Source organism: Thalassophryne amazonica, chromosome 1, assembly GCF_902500255.1.
Source record: "Thalassophryne amazonica chromosome 1, fThaAma1.1, whole genome shotgun sequence".
NCBI lineage: Eukaryota > Metazoa > Chordata > Actinopteri > Batrachoidiformes > Batrachoididae > Thalassophryne > Thalassophryne amazonica.
Genome location: NC_047103.1, coordinates 87,507,322 through 87,530,851, shown reverse-complemented (window position 1 = coordinate 87,530,851; position 23,530 = coordinate 87,507,322). Strand labels below are relative to the sequence as shown.

The 23,530-nt window shown below is 40.4% G+C and overlaps 1 protein-coding gene across 1 annotated transcript in view; it reads left to right on the top strand.

Moving 5' to 3' along the window:
* Positions 1–23,530, top strand: part of scospondin (subcommissural organ spondin) — an 852,118-nt gene that overhangs the window by 443,430 nt on the left and 385,158 nt on the right. The window contains 3 exon segments of the mRNA XM_034168739.1: positions 12,621–12,833; positions 13,598–13,765; positions 13,989–14,123. Coding sequence (XP_034024630.1) covers positions 12,621–12,833; positions 13,598–13,765; positions 13,989–14,123 — 516 coding nt within the window.

Below are 23,530 nucleotides of genomic sequence, written 5' to 3'. Positions count from 1 at the left end.
GTCCCTAAGATAAGATGGGACCTGATTATTCAAAACCTTATAAGTAAGAAGAAGAATTTTAAATTCTATTCTAGAATTAACGGGAAACCAATGAAGAGAGGCCAATATGGTTGAGATATGCTCTCTCCTTCTAGTCCCTGTCAGTACTCTAGCTGCAGCATTTTTAATTAACTGAAGGCTTTTCAGGGAACTTTTAGGACAACCTGATAATAATGAATTACAATAGTCCAGCCTAGAGGAAATAAATGCATGAATTAGTTTTTCAGCATCACTCTGAGACAAGACCTTTCTAATTTTAGAGATATTGCTCAAATGCAAAAAAAGCAGTCCTGCATATTTGTTTAATATGCGCATTGAATGACATATCCTGATCAAAAATGACTCCAAGATTTCTCACAGTATTACTAGAGGTCAGGGTAATGCCATCCAGAGTAAGGATCTGGTTAGACACCATGTTTCTAAGATTTGTGGGGCCAAGTACAATAACTTCAGTTTTATCTGAGTTTAAAAGCAGGAAATTAGAGGTCATCCATGTCTTTATGTCTGTAAGACAATCCTGCAGTTTAGCTAATTGGTGTGTGTCCTCTGGCTTCATGGATAGATAAAGCTGGGTATCATCTGCGTAACAATGAAAATTTAAGCAATGCTGTCTAATAATACTGCCTAAGGGAAGCATGTATATAGTGAATAAAATTGGTCCTAGCACAGAACCTTGTGGAACTCCATAATTAACCTTAGTCTGTGAAGAAGATTCCCCATTTACATAAACAAATTGTAATCTATTAGATAAATATGATTCAAACCACCGCAGCGCAGTGCCTTTAATACCTATGGCATGCTCTAATCTTTGTAATAAAATTTTATGGTCAACAGTATCAAAAGCAGCACTGAGGTCTAACAGGACAAGCACAGAGAAGAGTCCACTGTCTGAGGCCATAAGAAGATCATTTGTAACCTTCACTAATGCTGTTTCTGTACTATGATGAATTCTAAAACCTGACTGAAACTCTTCAAATAGACCATTCCTCTGCAGATGATCAGTTAGCTGTTTTACAACTACCCTTTCAAGAATTTTTGAGAGAAAAGGAAGGTTGGAGATTGGCCTATAATTAGCTAAGATAGCTGGGTCAAGTGATGGCTTTTTAAGTAATGGTTTAATTACTGCCACCTTAAAAGCCTGTGGTACATAGCCAACTAATAAAGATATATTGATCATATTTAAGATCGAAGCATTAATTAATGGTAGGGCTTCCTTGAGCAGCCTGGTAGGAATGGGGTCTAATAGACATGTTGATGGTTTGGAGGAAGTAACTAATGAAAATAACTCAGACAGAACAATTGGAGAGAAAGAGTCTAACCAAATACCGGCATCACTGAAAGCAGCCAAAGATAACGATATGTCTTTGGGATGGTTAGGAGTAATTTTTTCTCTAATAGTTAAAATTTTATTAGCAAAGAAAGTCATGAAGTCATTACTAGTTAAAGTTAAAGGAATACTCGGCTCAATAGAGCTCTGACTCTTTGTCAGCCTGGCTACAGTGCTGAAAAGAAACCTGGGGTTGTTCTTATTTTCTTCAATTAGTGATGAGTAGTAAGATGTCCTAGCTTTACAGAGGGCTTTTTTATAGAGCAACAGTCTCTTTTTCCAGGCTAAGTGAAGATCTAAATTAGTGAGATGCCATTTCCTCTCCAACTTACGGGTTATCTGCTTTAAGCTGCGAGTTTGTGAGTTATACCACGGAGTCAGGCACTTATGATTTAAGGCTCTCTTTTTCAGAGGAGCTACAGCATCCAAAGTTGTCTTCAGTGAGGATGTAAAACTATTGACGAGATAATCTATCTCACTCACAGAGTTTAGGTAGCTACTCTGCACTGTGTTGGTATATGGCATTGGAGAACATAAAGACGGAATCTTATCCTTAAACCTAGTTACAGCACTTTCTGAAAGACTTCTACTGTAATGAAACTTATTCCCCACTGCTGGGTAGTCCATCAGAGTAAATGTTATTAAGAAATGATCAGACAGAAGGGAGTTTTCAGGGAATACTGTTAAGTCTTCAATTTCCATACCATAAGTCAGAACAAGATCTAAGGTATGATTAAAGTGGTGGGTGGACTCATTTACATTTTGAGCAAAGCCAGTCGAGTCTAACAATAGATTAAATGCAGTGTTGAGACTGTCATTCTCAGCATCTGTGTGGATGTTAAAATCGCCCACTATAATTATCTTATCTGAGCTAAGCACTAAGTCAGACAAAAGGTCTGAAAATTCACAGAGAAACTCACAGTAACGACCAGGTGGACGATAGATAACAACAAATAAAACTGGTTTTTGGGACTTCCAATTTGGATGGACAAGACTAAGAGTCAAGCTTTCAAATGAATTAAAGCTCTGTCTGGGTTTTTGATTAATTAATAAGCTGGAGTGGAAGATTGCTGCTAATCCTCCGCCTCGGCCCATGCTACGAGCGTTCTGGCAGTTAGTGTGACTCGGGGGTGTTGACTCATTTAAACTAACATATTCATCCTGCTGTAACCAGGTTTCTGTAAGGCAGAATAAATCAATATGTTGATCAATTATTATATCATTTACTAACAGGGACTTAGAAGAGAGAGATCTAATGTTTAATAGACCACATTTAACTGTTTTAGTCTGTGGTGCAGTTGAAGGTGCCAACCCTGGATAGTCACGGTTTGGAGGATTTAAGAAAATTGGCCAGATTTCTAGAAATGAGAGCTGCTCCATCCAAAGTGGGATGGATGCCATCTCTCCTAACAAGACCAGGTTTTCCCCAGAAGCTTTGCCAGTTATCTATGAAGCCCACCTCATTTTTTGGACACCACTCAGACAGCCAGCAATTCAAGGAGAACATGCGGCTAAACATGTCACTCCCGGTCCGACTGCGGAGGGGCCCAGAGAAAACTACAGAGTCCGACATTGTTTTTGCAAAGTTACACACCGATTCAATATTAATTTTAGTGATCTCCGATTGGCGTAACCGGGTGTCATTACTGCCGACGTGAATTACAATCTTACCAAATTTACGCTTAGCCTTAGCCAGCAGTTTCAAATTTCCTTCAGTGTTGCCTGCTCTGGCCCCCGGAAGACAATTGACTGTGGTTGCTGTTGTCGCTAACTTCACATTTCTCAAAACAGAGTCGCCAATAACCAGAGTTTGATCCTCGGCGGGTGTGTCGCCGAGTGGGGAAAAACGGTTAGAAATGTGAACGGGTTGGCGGTGTACACGGGGCTTCTGTTTAGGACTACACTTCCTCCTCACAGTCACCCAGCCGGCTTGCTTTCCTGGCTGCTCGGGATCTGCTGGAGGGGAACTAACGGCGGCTAAGCTACCTTGGTCCACACCGACTACAGGGGCCTGGTTAGCTGTAGGATTTTCCACGGTGCTGAGCTGAGTCTCCAATTCGCCCAGCCTGGCCTCCAAAGCTACGAATAAGCTACACTTATTACAAGTACCATTACTGCTAAAGGAGGCCGAGGAATAACTAAACATTTCACACCCAGAGCAGAAAAGTGCGGGAGAGACAGGAGAAGCCACCATGCTAAACCGGCTAAGAGCTAGTAGCTGCGCTAAGCTAGCAGATTCCTAAAAACACACAAAGTGAATAATGTGTAAATAATTTAGAGGTGATTCAGCAGAGGGAGTGCTTTAGTTAAGGCACGTGAAGATTACACTGTGAAACAAATCGTTATCTAGTTATCTAGATCAATCTAACTGCGCAGATTAAACAGCTAACAGATACAGCAAAACACCGCTGTGCTCCGGAACAGGAAGTGATACAATACCGCAGTGAGAGCCAACCACCATTAGAGGCAAGCAAGAGAAATGCTTTCCAAGAGAAATGCTTTCCAAGGCACTTATATCCATCTTTGGTTCGCCTTCATGGCTAGTAGAGTTAGCATTGGTATTGCTGTCATTTGAGCTAGCATTAGCATCCCCCACCGTAACTGCGACTTTGAACAGTCTTTTACTTGGTTGCTGTGGCCATTTTTCAGAAAATGTTATGCAAAATAGCTCAAGGAAGTATTACCATCCAGTCGAAGGTCGTTTTGGGAGAGAGTGAGCAGTTTAAAGATAATACTAGTGAGACGGAGTTCGGAGCTCAACTACGGTGCAGCCATTCCCTGGTACCTCATCACGTGACTCTCCCTGATGTCACATAGTTAACCCCATCAACTTCATTCCACTTTTAAGACATGCAGAATAAGTTGGTGAACGTAGGCAATGATTGATATGAAGTTACGAGTAACGGTATCCATGTGACGTCATGCTGAATATCGCCCATTCACCATGAAATTACGTTCTTTTGACAGCTTTAATTTTGTCATATCGTCATGAAAATTGATACACAGGTCAAGCACAACAACCTCTTACAATTCATAGGGGCGTTGCCCATGGGAAGGGCAAAATGCCTCAATAGCGCCCCCTTGCAACTTTTCAAAACCCCTCCCCTTAGGGTTTTTTTTTTTTTTTTGAGTAGGGAGATGAAAATTGGTACACGTGTGACTTGCATAGACGTACAAAAAAGTGTCTTGCACCATTGGTCTGCTCCAAACAGGAAGTCAGCCATTTTGAATTTTCATGTAAATTTGGTGTGATTTCGACACGTTGTATTTGAATGAACTTTGAATTTTGTCCAATGCACTTCAAATTTCTTTCAGATCATCCAGAGATGATACTAATCAAAAGTTATCAAAAGCTTTTCTCTATGTGGAAGGGTGTGGCCGCTATGGCGCTGCCATTTTGAACCTTCGCCATGGAAACATCAAGTCATGATAACGCCTTCATGCTTTGCCTAATTGACTTGAAACTTGTATTGATGTATTTGGTAATGCCAGAAAGCTCCTAATCTGGATTAAAATTCTTACAGACTACCTTAGAAGAAAACATAAATTCTTATGAGACTCAAGAGTTTTTAAACTTGGAAAACAGCATAGCTGACAGAGATGAACTGTTCACACATTTGGCCTCCATGTTGACCCACAGTGGTGTTGTAGGAGTCTGAGTATCCTGTAAGGCCTGCTGGCAAAATATCAGTGCCTTAAAATTGGCAACCCAGTAATAATGTTTAAATACCGGGACGCCCAGCCCTCCCTCTGCCTTAGACTTCAGTAAGTGCATTTTTGAGATTCTTGCATTCTTGTTATTCCAAATGTAAGATAAAATAATTGAGTCCAAATCTTTAAAAAAAAGGCAGCAGTTAGATAAATTGGAAGATTCTGACATAGGTATAGAAACCTGAGAAATCATTTTTATTGAGTTTATACATCCGATTATTGATAAAGGTAAAATGTGCCAACATTCAATATTCTGTTTTAATCTTGATATAAATTCTGTAAAATTCAATTTGAATATCAACTTTGGATCTTCAGGTATAGTCAAACCCAGGTAAGTAAAATGGTTATCAATTATTTTGAATGGAACACCTTGCAAAAAGCCTGATGAGTAGACCTTGGAGAGAGACATAACATCACTTTTGGACCAGTTAATTGTGTATGTAATTAAACTGCGTAGAATCGGAACAGATTCTTCAGAATTATGCAAATACAATATTACATCATCAGCATATAAACTAATACGCATTTCTGTTTCTCCAACCTGAAAGCCCCTTTACAAGTAGGTGTGTTATTGTTTAAGCAAGAAGCTCCAATGCAATCGCAAAAAGCGCCGGTGATAGCGGACAGCCCTGCTGTACTGACTGCTGCAAGAGAAACAGGGATGGCCGATCGCAGTCGCTTTGCGTAGATCAGCTTCACCCAAGATATAAAGGTTTGACCGAACCCAACCTGTGCAGTGAATCACATGTAGTGCCACTTGACCTGGTCGAAAGCTTTATGTGCATCAAGGGATAAAATAGAAACTCCTGGAATGTTACTATAACCAGAATAAATAGTGTTGAGTAACTGTCTGACATTGGTAAAAGAGAATCTGCCTGAAATGAACCCCGTCTGATCACGATGTGTGATTGAAGTCAAATGCTTATTCAGTCTGATTGCCAAAATTTTGCTTATCTTGCGATCAAAATTTTGTAATGCAATTGCCCTGAAGCTTGCAGGATCAGTTTCATCTCTTCCCTTTTTTAAAATAAGAGATATGTTGGCTTCATAGAGTTTTTGGTAATTCTTCCTTATGTTTAGAATTGCATATCATCCTAAGAGTAAAAGCGGTACAAGGATATCACAAAATCGCTTATAAAATTCTGAACTGAAGCCATCAGGCCCAGCTGCTTTGCCTGACAGAAATGACTTTATAACAGTAATGACCTCTTGCAAAGTAAAATCAGAAGCAGCCTCAACTCAGGCAACAAAAGGGAGTTGAAGAAATCATCAAGATTGGATTGCGAAACAATATGTTTAGATGAGTAAAGCTCACAATAAAACTCAGCAAATCGACAGTTTATGTCAGTAGGATTGGTTAAAATGATAAAACTATATAAAATTATAAACATCTTGGTTGGCACGTTGACATTCAACAGGCCTTTGAGAGCAGAGGTGAATCACCTTTGAAAAGGGTTTATAGTCTTTGGCTTCATGCATCTCAGGAAAGCTTAACAGTGATAACAGGATTCTCGCTGCACACTCTTGACCTCAGACTTTGATGGCTCATTTTTCAGCAGGACAGTGACCCTAACCTCAAGACAACTCTGTGAATGTCTTTGAGTGGCCGAACCAGAGCCCAGACCTGATTCCAATTGAACATCTCTGGAGAGATCTGAAAATGGCTGTGTACCAACGCTCCTCATCCAACCTTGAGGCTGTAATTGCTGCCAGACGTGCATCAACAAAGTATTGAGGTTGTGAATACTGATTGTCACAGTATGAGTGATCTTAACTATTCTCAGCTGGTGGTTTTGTAGCAGTATGATTGAGTTTAATTATCTAGAGCTGGTGGTTATGTAGCAGTATAATTGAGTTTAATTATCTTCAGCTGGTGGTTGGATTTCAGCCAGTCAGTGTAGGAGAGTGTTCTCATAAAAAGGGGGCCAATTTTGGAGGTTTGCTGCAAGTGTTTGTCTGGCATTTCCACTTCTGTGTTCCTGTGAAGGGAGAGACCTGTGGGAGTTGTCGCTGGTTGTGCACTGCTTGGCACTGGCAGTGCCGGGTGGCTGCTGGCTGTTGGATATTCTGGTGCCGTGTTGATTCCTCGGAGTGTTAACCTGTAACCTGTAACAGAGTGTTACAGGTTCATGCTGGAAAGGAGTGAGCTCTGCAGATGTCACTGCTGCTTTGCCTGGAGTTGAGTCTGTTGCTCCGCCCTGATGTCTGCTGCTACCTTTCTGGAAGTGTTGTCTGCCTGGGCATTAGGCTGATGCCTGCTCATGGAGTTCGTGGTGTGATGGTGCCCTCTGGTGTTCAGAGAGGCCACCCACAGATGGGGAATGTGATTGAGGTTGGTATGTATGGACAGTTTTATGATTGCTGTTTGTGCTTTTATAATAAATCAGTTTCAATAAGTTGTTTCTTTTTCTTTAAGTGAACTTCCTACTCTGCCTAGTTTGCAATGAACCTGTGTGCCTAACATTGGAGTTATTCTAATTGGAGAATTTTAGCATGTTTTTTGTGACTGGTAATAGCCTCACAATTAAAGATAACTCGTCCGCTTCTCCACATTATGTACATGTCATTTCTTAGTTTTTAAATATTTTTAATAAATTTGCAAAACTTTTTTCATATTGCCATTATGGGGCGTTGTGAGTAGAATTTTGAGGGAAAAAACTAATTTACTCCATTTTGGAATAAAGCTGTTGTTGTGTAAAAAGTGAAGTGCTGCGAATACTTTCCGAATGCACCGTATATGTTATGGATGGCATTCGCATCAGTTCAGGTCATCATTAGGGATGGGTATTGATAAGATTTTATCGATATCGATGTGTAACATAACAATATATTTATATGCCTCGCACGGAGCACCAAAATATGTAACTTTTATTTATGGAATAACGTCACATGCAGGCACCAAAAATGTAACGCTATTATTAAATAAAATAATTTATTACTGAATTGCCCACACACGGGGAATCAGAGGAATGTAGCAATTTATAGTGAATAAGTAGTTAAACTCCCAAATTGAATTAGATCGGATTAGGCCCCATCTGAGTCACCAAAATAATGAACAATTTAGGGTTTAATACTTATTATTTAATTATTACTTGGGGCACCACCTATTTTTATAGCATAGATATTATAATTTAAACATTCATTAATTTATCAGTCTCAATTTAATTTAATCAGTCTCTGATCTGAAGTCGGAATTCACACAATACGGTTGACCAAGGTTTTCCTTCTGAACACAAAATTAACCACAGCAAGAAATATTTACAATTTATTTACAATTTCTACAAGAAATGAACATTTTACTGGCATTTTATGGACAGTGATTAAATAAGTTCATTTATAGACACAGTTCTTACTAACTCATGAGATGTTGGAAGAAAGAGATAAAACTTAAAACCTTAAGTAAATAAATCTGATTGGAATTTAGTGGTGAACTTTGAAGCCAATTACTAAGAAAAATATTAAACAAACATGAATATGTTTAAAAAGGAGCCAAAGGATTAAAATTAGCCACTTTGTATCCATAGACAGCAAACCCTTTTCCTGGAACCTTTAACTGGGTCACTTAGCTGCTGTTGAAGAGGCAGTTCCGTCCGTTGTAAATGTTCATGCTGTGGGCAGCATGAGCTCACTTGGGTCAAGGGGTTAACCCCGCTGTTTCCCCGTCACGATCCCAAGGCTTGTGTCAGCTGGCTTTGCCAACAGGCTAGCTGCTTGCAGTCAGGTTTGAAATCAGCTCCGTTGTCAGCTTGCAGGAACCCACAGGTAGAAGGTGTTTGTTGAAAATGGTTTCTGGTAGCTTTTTTAAAAAAGGTTGGTTGAACCAGATTAAAAATCTTTGTGAATTTAGAAAAAAGGTAAAACTTTAAGAGCATTGAAAAAATATATTGAAAAGGAAAAGTCGCTTTTCTATAAATTCACTCTTTATTTGAAAAGCTCAGCTCGGAAGTTCTCTTAAAAATTCAAAAGACTTGACGCACCTTAAAGCGTCAGGTTAAAACTTTAAGTTTGTAAAGAATGAATGAAATGCCATGTGGTAGCTTAGCAATGGGGCCTTGGCCCAAGAATAAAAATGAAACATTAAGGAAAGAGAGAAGCAGAGAGAATTGCAGAGCACTCCAACAGAGAAGGAGCTGCCGGCGGAAGAGAAGGAGCAAAACTCTGTTCTAACTTTTTACAGGGGGACTGACGTCACCAGGCTCCACCCATTTAGGGTGTGTAACTTCACAGAAAGCTTCATGTCTTCAAAAGAGGGCAGACAGAAATGATTCAACTATTTAAACACATTAACTATTTTGGCAACTATTTGTCCTAAAACATTCAAATGGACACACATTATTACTGGTCAGGCACATCCTTTGGATAAACAGAATACTCCATCATCAACATTTTAGATAATGCAGAAAGGTAACACACACACATCAGTTAAAATGAGCACATGCCAATAAACTGGAATGATTACCTTCTTCCTGATTACCATCAGGAAGAATGTAAGGACAAACAGACTCAAACACAGCTTTTATCCATCTGCAATAACTATCCTCAATGCCATTAGAGGATAATAACAGTGTGACCATGCCAACTACGTATGTGGAGGTGTGTGTGGTGTGAATGTATGTATTTATGTATGCATGTATGTGTGTATGTATGGATGTATGGATGTAAACTAGTAATTTAAGTTTTTAAATAGTTTTTGATATATTTCTATATATAGGGATGTTGCACTGACCGGAGAGCACTTTAAAATTTCGTTGTACATATTACAATGACAATAAAGATCTATTCTATTCTATTCTGTTCTATGCAAAATATTTTGTTTGATTAATCAATACAACACATTAGAATTTTTTAGATATGAATAAAAAGAAATACTGACGCCATTCTTTTTTTATTTTAAAAGAAAGGTCTTTTCCTTTGTTTAAACTAAATATAATAGCTGCTTGTCAATACAAAGTTTATGACCATGTCTTCTCGTGGGGGACATTTTGCAGTCTTGAGAAGTTCTTGCCTTAGTTTGAGGCCATAAAGTGGCTTCTTCAGGCCTGGGCAATTTCAGATTCTTTTTCTCTGCGAAGCAGTGTTGATCCATCGGGGCATGTCTCCAAACTTATCTGAACATCTGCAGATGACTTAGGAATTTCTCAACTGAGATTGGAAGCACAGTCTGTCTCCAGTTCAAAACTCAGGTTTTTGTTGAAACAGCATTAATGTATTTATTTAATCAGGGCGAATTGAGGCCATGGCGCTACAGATGCCATTATCAGTTCCACTTATCGATCTAATTCCTTATCGATTCCCTCATCAATACCTCTTGTGAATTTTCTGTGTACTAAAAGTAGGCTTTATAGGTTTTCTATGTCAACAACATTTTATTGAGTCTTAAAGTAAATAAATATGAAATTGGTCACTGGATCCTTGATCTCCGGACATAAATAAACAAAAGCTGTAGTTTTTGTCAAAAGCATTTCCTTTCAGGTATTAATGAGACAACTTTAACTCCATAGTCTCTGAGCTGATCTCTTACAGCCGCCTGCATTGTATGTCAAGAGCAGTGTAATTCACAAAGACTGGAGGATGCCTCATATGGGGAAAACAAAAAACAAACTGTTTTGGTCTGTTGTAGTTTGTTGTCTGTACAATGTATGGAAAGAGGTGTCATTTGATTTAAAATGGTGATTTGCTTTGACGTTATTAATTCTGACCAAAATCTATCTTTCCAACATTTGGAGCTGCAGTTAGTCCCACAAAACAGATGATATTATAATTATAATTATTTCTTTTACCTGAGGGACAGTAACTTCAGTGCACTTCCCTGCAAAAGCTTAATGAGGAACAAATAAAAACTCCAGTGTGGAATTGAGGACGATTCTCGTTTCTTGCCCGCAACAAGACAAGAGCCCCAGTTAGTGACTTTAATCAACACAAAGGTGAGTCACGATTGACATCTTTGAATGGCTTTGAGGGGGGATTAATTAAGAAGTTATGGACCTGCTGCTTCTGAAAAGTAGTGAAGCAGTGTGACGCTGCTTGAAGCTTTAAGCAGTGCTGCAACTTGCTGCTTCAATCAACGTAGAGAAATGATCATTTTCCCGATACACACCCTCTAAATCAACGGCTGCTCTGGCATAATGTGAACTGATGAACCGATAAGGGCATCGTTAAGCAAAAAGGCTATTGATGTCAGTGGATCGAATCATTTCTTATTGATTCTTAACAGGAACCTCGATGTGTGTGTTCTCTAAGTGTCTTATGTGGGTGTCCTCGTACTGTTGGGTGCATCTCCTGGTGTCCATAGTGTGCACCTGTGAGCATGTGTGTGGATGTCTTGTCGCCTCACTCCTCTGGTGCGTGAATCTGTGTTTGTGTGAGCTCCGTCCCTCACTTCTGGGTTGTGGATGTGCGCTGCCTCCCCCCGCTGTCATGCGTATGTTCTGCCCCTTGCGTGTGGTTTCCTCTTCGATCCGTTTCCTCATTTCGTGTCTGTTTAGATTTATTGTTTGGTCATTAGTTTTGTACTCCACTTATTATTTCTCGATATTCTGGATTGTGGTTTTTGTACTGATTGTTATTTAGGTTTGATCATTTTGTTTTTGCTTTCTTAGTTATCCATAATTTGTGTTTTCTCTGCTGCCCTCTCCGCTTAGTAGTTATTTATTGTTGTGTGGTTGTTTCTCTTTTGATGGTTATGTTTTGGGCTTTATTTATTTCACATGCATCTTTGGTTGTCCGTTATTTTGTTATCACCATTCCTGTACATTTAGTTCTGTCACTCGTTTGCCGCTTTTTTCCCACGTGTTTTTGTTTCCTGTTTTCATTTGTCATCCACCTGTGTCATCACTATTTTCAGTTTCAGTATTTAAGCACACCTGTTCTTGTGTCATGTTGGCGGTCATTGTGATTTATTGTCATGGTCTATGTTCGTAACAGCCTTTCTCCTCATCTGCTCCGTGCTTCATCCATGAGTATCCCTCAGTACCTTGGAGATTCTCTGTGCAGTGTGTTGGATACTCTTTTTGACCAAATTTGTCTGCGTTTACTGTTGTGCTGTTCTTCACGTGTCTCCGTCAGTAAGTCACAAAGTTTTTGCCGTCATCCCTAGAGTTGTTCATGTCTGCATACTTGGGTTCAACAGTACATCAAACCATAATAATAGCAACCAACAACTATTTTCTATGTCAAGATTTAGTGGCATAATAGTGTTCTGCACAGAGCATGAATGCAAGACTTGGTCTGTGTATGTTGCAATTCAACATTTCCTCTTCATGGATTTCTATCTGCACACCTGCGTGGACGTTTAATGCACATAATTCCTGCACATCCATGTTTCGTGCATGTCTGTTCTTCTCTGTGAAACTCGTGGCCCTCCCCATGTTTATGAAGACACCAGAGGTTGGGGAGGAGTGGGTGAAGGGAAGCTGGTGCTTTGTTCTAAGATGCTGGTGCTAGTACAACATCAAGTGGCACTCAGTTATTTATAGTGCGTTTAAATACTGTATATAATGAAAACTGTGTTCTGCCCAGTGTTCATATGGTTGTACTTTTCCAGAAGGTGGTGAACAGTGCGTGGGAGATGAATGTGTCCAAAGAAATTGTTCATGGATGCACTGGGGAGAATGGTCTTCTTGTTCACGATCCTGCGGTGTGGGTCAGCAACAGAGGCTCCGCACCTTCCTCAGCCCTGGGAAAAATGGATCATGGTGTGAAGACATTCTGGGAGGAAACCTAGAGCAACGCTTCTGTAACATCAAGCCCTGCCTAGGTCAGATGGTTGGACAAACTTATGTACATGCTGTAATGCACCACATATTCACAAAGAAGGGTACACGGGCAGTGGACACATCGCAATATGCACTACATGTTCAGAAACACATTTTATGGTTAAGGTCAGGGTCAGAATTATATGATATTAATAAGTATGATGAATTTCTCAAAGATCAATGTTCTTCTGTAAAATTTAACTTTTCTATAACCTAAGACTGGTCTCTTCACCAAATTTCTTTAACAACCATTCATGTCCTTTAGAGATACCTTCTGGTAAATAGATACACCAACTCGAATGACAATATTGATGGAGATGGAGATCCAAGGATTATTGATTTCTTTTTTTTAAATTTTATATAATTCCACAACCTATTCTATCAGCAAGTGATTTAACTATCTGAAAAATAGCTTGCAGAGACATCAAAACTGCTTAAAATACATACATTTTCACAGTGAACATCAAATTTTTGAATTCTGTTGACTCCTATGACAGAATTAACATCATGGTTCTAAAACAAGAACAAAAGCAGGAACCGTGTTGACTTTCTTTGGCTTCTTCCTTCAGGTAGAGTTCTAATCTGTCAACTGGTTTTCAAAATTTAGTCCATTGATGGTTACCTGTTACATTGGAAAAATATCTAGCTTTAAAACACTTTTTGAAAATCCATTTATGAGCATAATGGTACTTTTGGCAAATAGCTTAAAAGGTGTAAGAATCTCAGGATCACATTTGTCTGTGTTAATGTTCTTGTGTCTATGCAGTGGATGGAGGCTGGTCTCGTTGGAGTCCCTGGTCCCGCTGTGATAGGATCTGTGGGGGTGGACGCTCCATACGCACCCGCTCCTGCTCCAGCCCTCCACCGAAAAATGGTGGGAAGAAGTGTGTAGGCGAGAAGAACCAAGTCAAACCCTGTAACACCAAACCCTGCGGTGAGACAGGCCAGCGTGCTCAACTACGCTGGTTGAATTTGGGTCACCTTCTCATCCTTCACACAGCACAAGTCAGAGTTAAACCACATGCAGTGTTTTAATGAATTAAGCCTTTTTCTTCCACACATCAGTGCAGTCTGTAATGGACACTCATGATAAGGCACTTCATTTGAACTCACAACACAATTGTAAAGTTTTTGACCTTTTCTTTGGCTGTTGTCAGATGAGGAAGGATGTCCACCTGGTCAGGAATCTGTGCTGTGTGCCAATGAGTGTCCTCAACGCTGCTCAGACCTCCAGCAGGGCATCGAGTGCCAGGGCAACATTGAATGTCAGCCTGGCTGTCGCTGCCCCAAAGGTACTCTTATCATTTCATGAACAGATTAACCAGTCTGTCTGCAAGTCGGACTGGTTGTCCATAAAGGTTGGCTTCCTGCTGGTATTTATAAGATAAAGGCAGTGTGTGTGTGTATGCATGTGTGCGCACAGTGTTTCAGTGGGTATTTGAATAGGCATGAATTCTGTTAGCTCAAGCTGTGACTGCTTTCAAAAACCACCCAAAATGCAATTTCTAAATATTGTTCATCTTTTCTGCAAAACAGAGCGAAAACAGCACACCTCACCCCATGGTCTTTAACTTCTGCAGACTGCAAGAATGAATAAATAAAATTTCATTTTTAAAAACTTTAAATATTCAAAGGTTTCTTAATGGCCCTGAGACAGACTGGCATTTTGTCCAGAATGTACCCCGGCTTATGTCCTGTGACTGCTGGGCTAGACTCCAAGAAGTCACACTCCACAAAACACATTAAAAAATGGGAAGATGAAGGAAGTCTTTTAATATCAAATGAGGAATGGTTGGATGTATGTGAATCCCAGTTGAAATGTACAAACACTCATAATGTTATGATTTGGACTACCAGTCACAAGAGTAGAGCTCTGGAATGCAGGTCAGTAAGATTCAAAGATAGTTTCCAAACTACACAAGTTTATTCTTCCACAATTACCAAAACAGGTCCAACAAAAATACACTGTAACCCACTCAGGGTGAGGTGACCAGGAACTGAAGGAGTGGGAAGGCACAAACCAAAATACATTCTACAACCCAAACTCTGGGTGAGGAGAAAATCAAAAAGCCAAGACAAAAAAATGCAATCTTCAAAAACTGGAATACTCACAACAAACCATGAACTGAAGCAAGAACAAACAAAAATGCAACCCCAACATGAACCAAACGGAAGTGACTTAAATACTCAAGCTTAATGACACACAGCTGGAAATAATTAAGATAGCAGGAACAATGGCAGCCATTTCTATCTTATTTTGAGAGTTTGCCTGCAGATGTTTTAGTTTAAATACTATCAGGGTCTGTGATGCATACTAACATACGGTACTTAAGATTGTGTTTGTGTGTCCTTAGATGCCTGTACAGTTTAGTTATTATTATAGTTGATCTGGTTTAGAAGGGGTGGGGCGGGAGGGTTATTTTAAGTTTGTGTTCTTTGTTTGCTTTGTGTGTAAAAATGGAAAAAGCTAATACACTCAACAAAAATATAAACGCAACACTTTTGGTTTTGCTCCCATTTTGTACGAGATGAACTCAAAGATCTAAAACTTTTTCCACATACACAATATCACCATTTCCCTCAAATATTGTTCACAAACCAGTCTAAATCTGTGATAGTGAGCACTTCTCCTTTGCTGAGATAATCCATCCCACCTCACAGGTGTGCCATATCAAGATGCTGATTAGACACCATGATTAGTGCACAGGTGTGCCTTAGACTGCCCACAATAAAAGGCCACTCTGAAAGGTGCAGTTTTGTTTTATTGGGGGGGGATACCAGTCAGTATCTGGTGTGACCACCATTTGCCACATGCAGTGCAACACATCTCTTTCACATAGAGTTGATCAGGTTGTCAATTGTGGCCTGTGGAATGTTGGTCCACTCCTCTTCAATGGCTGTGTGAAGTTGCTGGATATTGGCAGGAACTGGTACACGCTGTCGTATACACTGGTCCAGAGCATCCCAAACATACTTAATGGGTGACATGTCCGGTGAGTATGCCGGCCATGCAAGAACTGGGACATTTTCAGCTTCCAAGAATTGTGTACAGATCCTTGCAACATGGGGCCGTGCATTATCCTGCTGCAACATGAGGTGATGTTCTTGGATGTATGGCACAACAATGGGCCTCAGGATCTCGTCACGGTATCTCTGTGCATTCAAAATGCCATCAATAAAATGCACTTGTGTTCTTCGTCCATAACAGACGCCTGCCCATACCATAACCCCACTGCCACCATGGGCCACTCGATCCACAACATTGACATCAGAAAACCGCTCACCCACACGACGCCACAAACGCTGTCTGCCATCTGCCCTGAACAGTGTGAACCGGGATTCATCCGTGAAGAGAACACCTCTCCAACATGCCAAACGCCAGCGAATGTGAGCATTTGCCCACTCGAGTCGGTTACGACGACGAACTGGAGTCAGGTTGAGACCCCGATGAGGACGACGAGCATGCAGATGAGCTTCCTGAGACGGTTTCTGACAGTTTGTGCAGAAATTCTTTGGTTATGCAAACCGATTGTTTCAGCAGCTGTCCGAGTGGCTGGTCTCAGACGATCTTGGAGGTGAACATGCTGGATGTGGAGGTCCTGGGCTGGTGTGGTTACACGTGGTCTGCGGTTGTGAGGCTGGTTGGATGTACTGCCAAATTCTCTGAAACGCCTTTGGAGACGGCTTATGATAGAGAAATGAACATTCAATACACGACCAACAGCTCTGGTTGACATTCCTGCTGTCAGCATGCCAATTGCACGCTCCCTCAAATCTTGCAACATCTGTGGCATTGTACTGTGTGATAAAACTGCACCTTTCAGAGTGGCCTTTTATTGTGGGCAGTCTAAGGCACACCTGTGCACTAATCATGGTGTCTAATCAGCATCTTGATATGGCACACCTGTGAGGTGGGATGGATTATCTCAGCAAAGGAGAAGTGCTCACTATCACAGATTTAGACTGGTTTGTGAACAATATTTGAGGGAAATGGTGATATTGTGTATGTGGAAAACGTTTTAGATCTTTGAGTTCATCTCATACAAAATGGGAGCAAAACCAAAAGTGTTGTGTTTATATTTTTGTTGAGTGTAAAAATACTTTGATAAAACAAAACGTTTGTAAACCCTAAAATCAAACATTTTAGTCCGTTTGTTGTGTATTTGTAGCTACTGAGCAGACTGGCTGCCTGTTGCTTCTGATGACATCATCATTAAGCGCAAAACGTGATTGGCTGGTTGATGCAGGGACCATTGTGGGTAGTGTAGTTCAGGTTCACTTTGGACATTTCAATGACTTGTCCACTCGACACAAAAACAAAAGACTAATTTTAACATTATTTTATTTTATTTCTTTGTGGCTATAATTTAATTGCCAAGACTTGGTGGGGGAGAGGAAGTCTCATGGCGCAGCTGTGTGTACAGAGAGAGGGACTTTTCTTTGCTTTTAGACACTGTTTTGGATTTTAAAAAAGACGCTTTACGAGGTCTGTTAGAAAAGTAACGGACCTTTTTATTTTATGCAAAAAATATATGGATTTGATTCATATGTTTTTACGTCAGCCAAGCTTGAACCTTCGTGGGCATGCGTGAGTTTTTTCACGCCTGTCGGTTGCATCATTCGCCTGTGGGCAGGCTTTGAGTGAGCACTGGTCCACCCCCTCGTCATTTTTTCATTGCAAGGAAATGGTGGAATGATTTGGGCTTTGTTCCATCAGAATTTTTTCAGAAACTGTTAGAGACAGGCAGCTGGAAACCATTCGGAAAATTCAGATGGCTTTCGGTGAAAATTTTATGGGCTTCACAGAGATTAAGGAGTGTTACTACCGCTTTAAGGATGGCCCACAATGGCGCACGGCGTGCCGCGCTCCGAGCCATGATCGACAGGCAGAAACCACCAGATCATTTCTAAACGGATGGCTGTGTGGATCCGGGACCATCGTGTGCAATTTCTCTGGTTATCACAAGAGCTGGACATCAGCCATTTTCCGGCAGATTTCACTTTTAACAAGAGATTTTGTCATGAAAAGACCCGCGGAGGCTTCGCGCGTCATGACAGAGCCGCTGATGGAGCGAGACAAAGAACACCTCCGTTTTGGAGTGTCAGAGGACAAGTTGGGACATGCCTATCTCGGCTTTCAGTGGCTTACCAGTCGAGTGACTATAAGATAATTGTGGAGAGCTGAATTTGGTGCTTGTATCACCATTTGAAGGACTGTTTGTTATCTGCTGTCAGTGGTGGGCACAGTTCCGCTAATGGTAAATGGTAAATGGACTGCATTTATATAGCACTTTTCCATCTGCATCAGACGCTCAAAGCGCTTTACAATTATGCCTCACATTCACCCCGATGTCAGGGTGCTGCCATACAAGGTGCTCACTACACACCGGGAGCAATGGGGGATTAAAGACCTTGCCCAAGGGCCCTTAGTGATTTTCCAGTCAGGCGGGGATTTGAACCCAGGATCTTCTGGTCTCAAGCCCAACACCTTAACCACTAGCACAGTAATTGTGAAAAGACGTGGACATCAGCACTTTTTCCAGCACATTAAGACAGACGTGTGAAGGAGTTTGGTGCATCGTGGTGCAGCCGCTCGGCGCAAAGAAACGCCGTGATGAAGCCTCACAGGACATGTTGGGGCTTGTCCAGCTCAAGCTCAATTTCTCGGATATTCACACGCCAGAAAAGCAACTGGAATCCGTCTGAAAGCCATCCTGAGAGACCAACACCGAGGTGGTTTTGTGCCGCGTCAAGAGCGGCACGGTGGCGCGTCCCTCGGCTTCTTTTTCCATGAAAAAAAACCTCCTGTAATGGTGGAATGTGCCGGAAAAAAGTGCTGATGTCCACGTCTTTTCACAATTCCTGTGCTAGTCAGAGGACATACCGGATCAAGACAGCGTCCAGTTTAGAAATGAACGGCACATTTCACTGTTACAGGAGTTTTTGTCATGGAAAGAGGAACAAAGGCGGAGGAATTCCGCGCGTCGCGGCGGAGCTGCATGGCGAAAAGAAACGCCGTGATGAACCCTCACAGGACATGTTCTGGCATGTTCAGCTCATGCACAATCACAATCGGATATTCACATGCCAGAAAAGCAACCGGAATCCACCTTTAAGCCATCCTGTGAGACCAACACCGAGGTGGTTTTGTCCCGCATAATGAACGGCTCCGTGGAGCGTCCCTCGCCTTCTTTTTCCATGAAAAAAAAACTCCTGTCACGGTGGAATGTGCCGGAAAAAGTGCTGACGTCCACATCTTCGGCCTTTTTGTGAAAGTCAGACGAGGTCCCAGATCAACAAAGCTTTCACGTTGGAAATGATCTGGTTGTTTGTGCGGGGTGTCAGCCTGTCCATCGGCGCTGGGAGCGCACTGCGCTCTCATCAGCTGTGGGCCGTCCTTAAAGGGGCAGTAACACCCCGTAATCTGTTTAATCCCCATAAAATCGTCCCTGAAAGCCATATTAATTTTTCGAACGGTGTCCACCTGGAGGTCTCTCACAGTTTCTGGAAAAAAATTGATGCAGCAAAGATCCAAATCGTTCAGACATTTATTCGCAATAAAAAATAGATGAGAGGGGTGGACCACACCTCACTCAAAGCTTGCTCACAGGCGAATGATGCAACCGACAGGCATGAAAAAACTCACGCATGCGCACGAGGGTTCAAGCTTGGCTGATGCAATCACACGTGATTCAAATCCATATGGTTTTTGAAAAAATAATAAGATTGGATACTTTTCTAACAGACCTCATATATATATATATATATATATATATATATATATATATAGAAACATAAATATACACCTACACATACCTACTTACATACAAAATACTATATGTTTACAAGCCGAAGCAAAAAACAAATACACCCTAACCCTCATTACCCTTCCTCCTCCCTATACCTAGAAAAAACATATTTTGGTACCGCTGTTTGAACTGGTTCATGCTTGGACATTGCTTGAGCCCCACTCCCAATCTGTTCCACGTCCTCACCCCGCAGACAGAAATACAGAAACCTTTTAATGTTGTTCGTGCCCACTGATGTTTTAAATTAAATTTCCCCCTCAGATTGCAATCCCCTGATCTGTTAAAAACATATTTTTAATATTTGCTGAAGTAAATTGTTTATTGCTTTATACACGATTTGTACTGTTTGAAAATGAACCAAGTCTGTGAATTTTAAGATTTTGGATTGTAAAAATAGTGGATTTGTATGATCTCTATAGCCAGTATTATGAATGATTCTTATTGCGCTTTTCTGCATTACTGATAGTGATTGTGTTGTACCTTTATAAGTATTACCCCATACATCTGAACAGTACTGTAAATATGGTAAAACCAGTGAGCAGTAAAGAATGAGGAGTGAGTTGTGGTCCAGAATATGTTTCGCTTTGTTTAGAACTGAAATGCTTCTTGACAGTTTACTTTGTATATGTTTTATATGAGTCTTCCAGTTTATCTTATCATCTATTATCACCCCCAGAAACTTATTTTCATGTACCCTTTCAATATCTACCCCCTCGACTTGTAACTGAACCTGTATGTCTGTATTAGAACAGCCAAATAACATGTATTTTGTTTTACTTAAGTTTAATGATAATTTGTTTCTGTCAAACCATATTTTTAGTTTTCCCATTTCTATACTGATCCTCCTCAGTAACTCCTGCAAATCCCCCCCCCCCCCCCCCCCCCCGAACAAAAAATGCTTGTGTCATCTGCAAATAATACTAATTTTAATATTTTGGAAACATTGACAATATCATTTATATAAATTAGAAACAGTTTTGAACCCAATACTGACCCCTGTGGGTCCAAGCAAGCAATGTCCAAGCATGATGATGTATATTCCTCCAACTTCACAAACTGTTTTCTGTTACTTAAGTAGCTTCTCACCCAGTGCAATACCAACCCCCTGATCCCATACTGTTCAAGTTTATTGATTAATATGTCATGATTGATTGTATCAAAAGCCTTTTTAAGGTCTATAAATATTCCAACTGAATGTAATTTGTGGTCTATGGCGTTTGTAATCTCCTCAACTGATTCTATTAATGCAAGTGATGTTGAACTATGTGCTCTGAATCCATATTGACTATCAGTAAGTAATTTATGTTTATTTATGAATTTGTCTAATCTATTATTGAATAACTTTTCTAATAATTTGGAAAATTGTGGAAGCAAAGAAACAGGTCTATATTATCTGGGTTTATAGACGTTATTGTGTTTGTTTTATGTAAAAATGCCAGAAGAAGCCCAGATTGCTTTTCCAAAAGCCGAAATTGTGATTCAGTCCATGTGATATAACTGGCGTCACAATACATAGAACACTGCCATCTACTGGCAACCGGTTATATCACAGTGTTGTCGACCGCAGGATTTTAAAATTATCTGTAGGTTTCCAAAACCTCAGAGAACACACACGTGGAGATAAAAACAAAGCATAGATCTGACAGGTTTAGTTGTACAGTGTGTGGTGTTAGCCACACGGTAAAAACAACACACACAGATTTCACACACAAACATTCCCAGGTCAGACACCTCACTTTCTGATTGGCTGCATGTCACAATTAGCTCCTCACGTCCTTCTGAGCAGATCAGAGTGCTCTTACAAACCACACACGGCAGGAATATCTGCTAAGATTATATTTAGCGTCATCACGATTGTCAGGGCGTCCTTAAGATTGTTGGAAGGGGAAGACTGGGTCCGATATCGGCCTAATTAACTTGCCATGTGAACAAGGCTTGATGTTATGACGCCTCACGGCGTGACTGATTGATCTGTTATAACACCGTACCGAGCCGCTAACCGATCGGATATTATGATGCACCAAACATGTTTTCACTGTTATTTGATTTCTTTGTGCGACTAACATCATTATTCAAGCATTCAAAAGGCGATTCCTACCACCACACAATTCCAACACACAAGAAAGTTTTTTGACAGTTCTTGTTATCGAAAGAAACCTTGTCTCCCTAACCCGATAGAGTTTTGATGTCATCACGCATGGTGCTGTCTAGCGGGGTCTTGAAAATTTCTTTCTTTTTTTATACAAATGAAAAAAATGACATATTTTACAAAAGCACATTTATTTATAAACACCAACACGTTACACTGATTCACTTGTGTTGGTTTTTACACAGAATGAATGAATCAACCAATCAGTATGAGCTGGGGGTTAGTTTACCCATAATCCGTTTGGTGTGTTAATGTTCAAATCTTCAGAATTAGTGCATTATTTAAAAATTAACAGATATGTGTTATATATCACTTTGTACATTTTAAGAGTTTACATTAATGTAGTTATTCTATCTGGAAAATTTTTATTTTTAAAGCAAAACCATAATTCAAACCTGCTTTCCATTTCAAGACCTCTGCCTCATCGTGACACCACTGTATCCTGTCAGCATAAATTATGTTTTCCTACAGTAGAGGGTAGAGTGTACAAAGACAAGACAAAGCGCTGGCTCATTGGCTGTTTGGGTTTGTTATTGCCGTTGGTTCTATCAGAAGCCTCGGCAGTGTTTAAGCTCAAAATCAGCTTCTTAGTAGCTGAGAGTGTATGGGAGACAAATTTAAAGTTATCGGTTATCTGTAGCTTCCGATAAGCTTTTAGGCAGTTTATCGGTTTAGTGTTAAAAACGATAACTTTTCAGTTAGCTGATTACCAGTTATTGTAGCTGACTTTTTGGTTAGCTGTGCCCACCACTGTCTGCTGCACTAATAAGCCAACAGAGCATGAACCAGCTGCTGTCTGTTAGCCTAAACGTGTGTATATAAGGCAACCTGAATTAAGGAGCAATGCTGCTTTTAACAACCTGGACCTCATTTCTGGCATAAACTATGGTCGTTTACTCACCAATATAAGTTTGGTGTGATTAGAAGTCCATGGTTCAAACTTCGTGTTCAATTCAGATCTGAGGCAAACAATTTTCTTCTTCTACTAAGGTGGATTAGAACTTTTTGTGGTACACAGCACCAACTACTAGACAGGAGGAACCTAGCAGTCAGTGTGACTCACTGATTTCAAAATGCAGCTCTTTCAGCCTGATGTGTGGTGCCATGGCATGCCAATCATCTGTGTCCAATCAGATTTCAGGGGAGTCCACTGAAACCCTGGCCTCCGCTCTAGCTCCACCCATGCTAGGTGTTCAACAATGGACATTTCCTGTTTCACTTTGACTGAAAATTTGGCACTTCCTGTTTGAGTGTGCGCTTGCCACTGAGTTCCTGCGAGATTCCATGGGAACTTGTCTGTCAATCCAGGAAGTGTTTGACATTTGAACATTTCCTGTTTTACTGTGGATTCAAAATTTGGCACTTCCTGTTTAGGACTCCCTGTACCATAAGTGAGCTTTGCGCCACTGCGTGATGCTTCGCTCATATTATGATATAATTTATCAAGTCCCAAAATTTTAAAATATGCAAATAGACAAACAATGGATTTATTGGTTCACAATATGGTTTCTTACTAATAATTCTTACAGCTTTCTTTTGAAATAAACATATAGAATTTGTATTAGTTTTGTAGGTGGTTCTCCAAACTTCAGTACAGTAGGTCATGTATTGAACAAGTAATGAATGATATAAGGTGTTGGAAGAAGAAGTCTTGTAATTTTTGACATTTTAGATTTAACGTAATTTATATGTTTTCTGACTTAGTTTATCGTTAATAAAGACCACAAGAAATTGAGTTTCT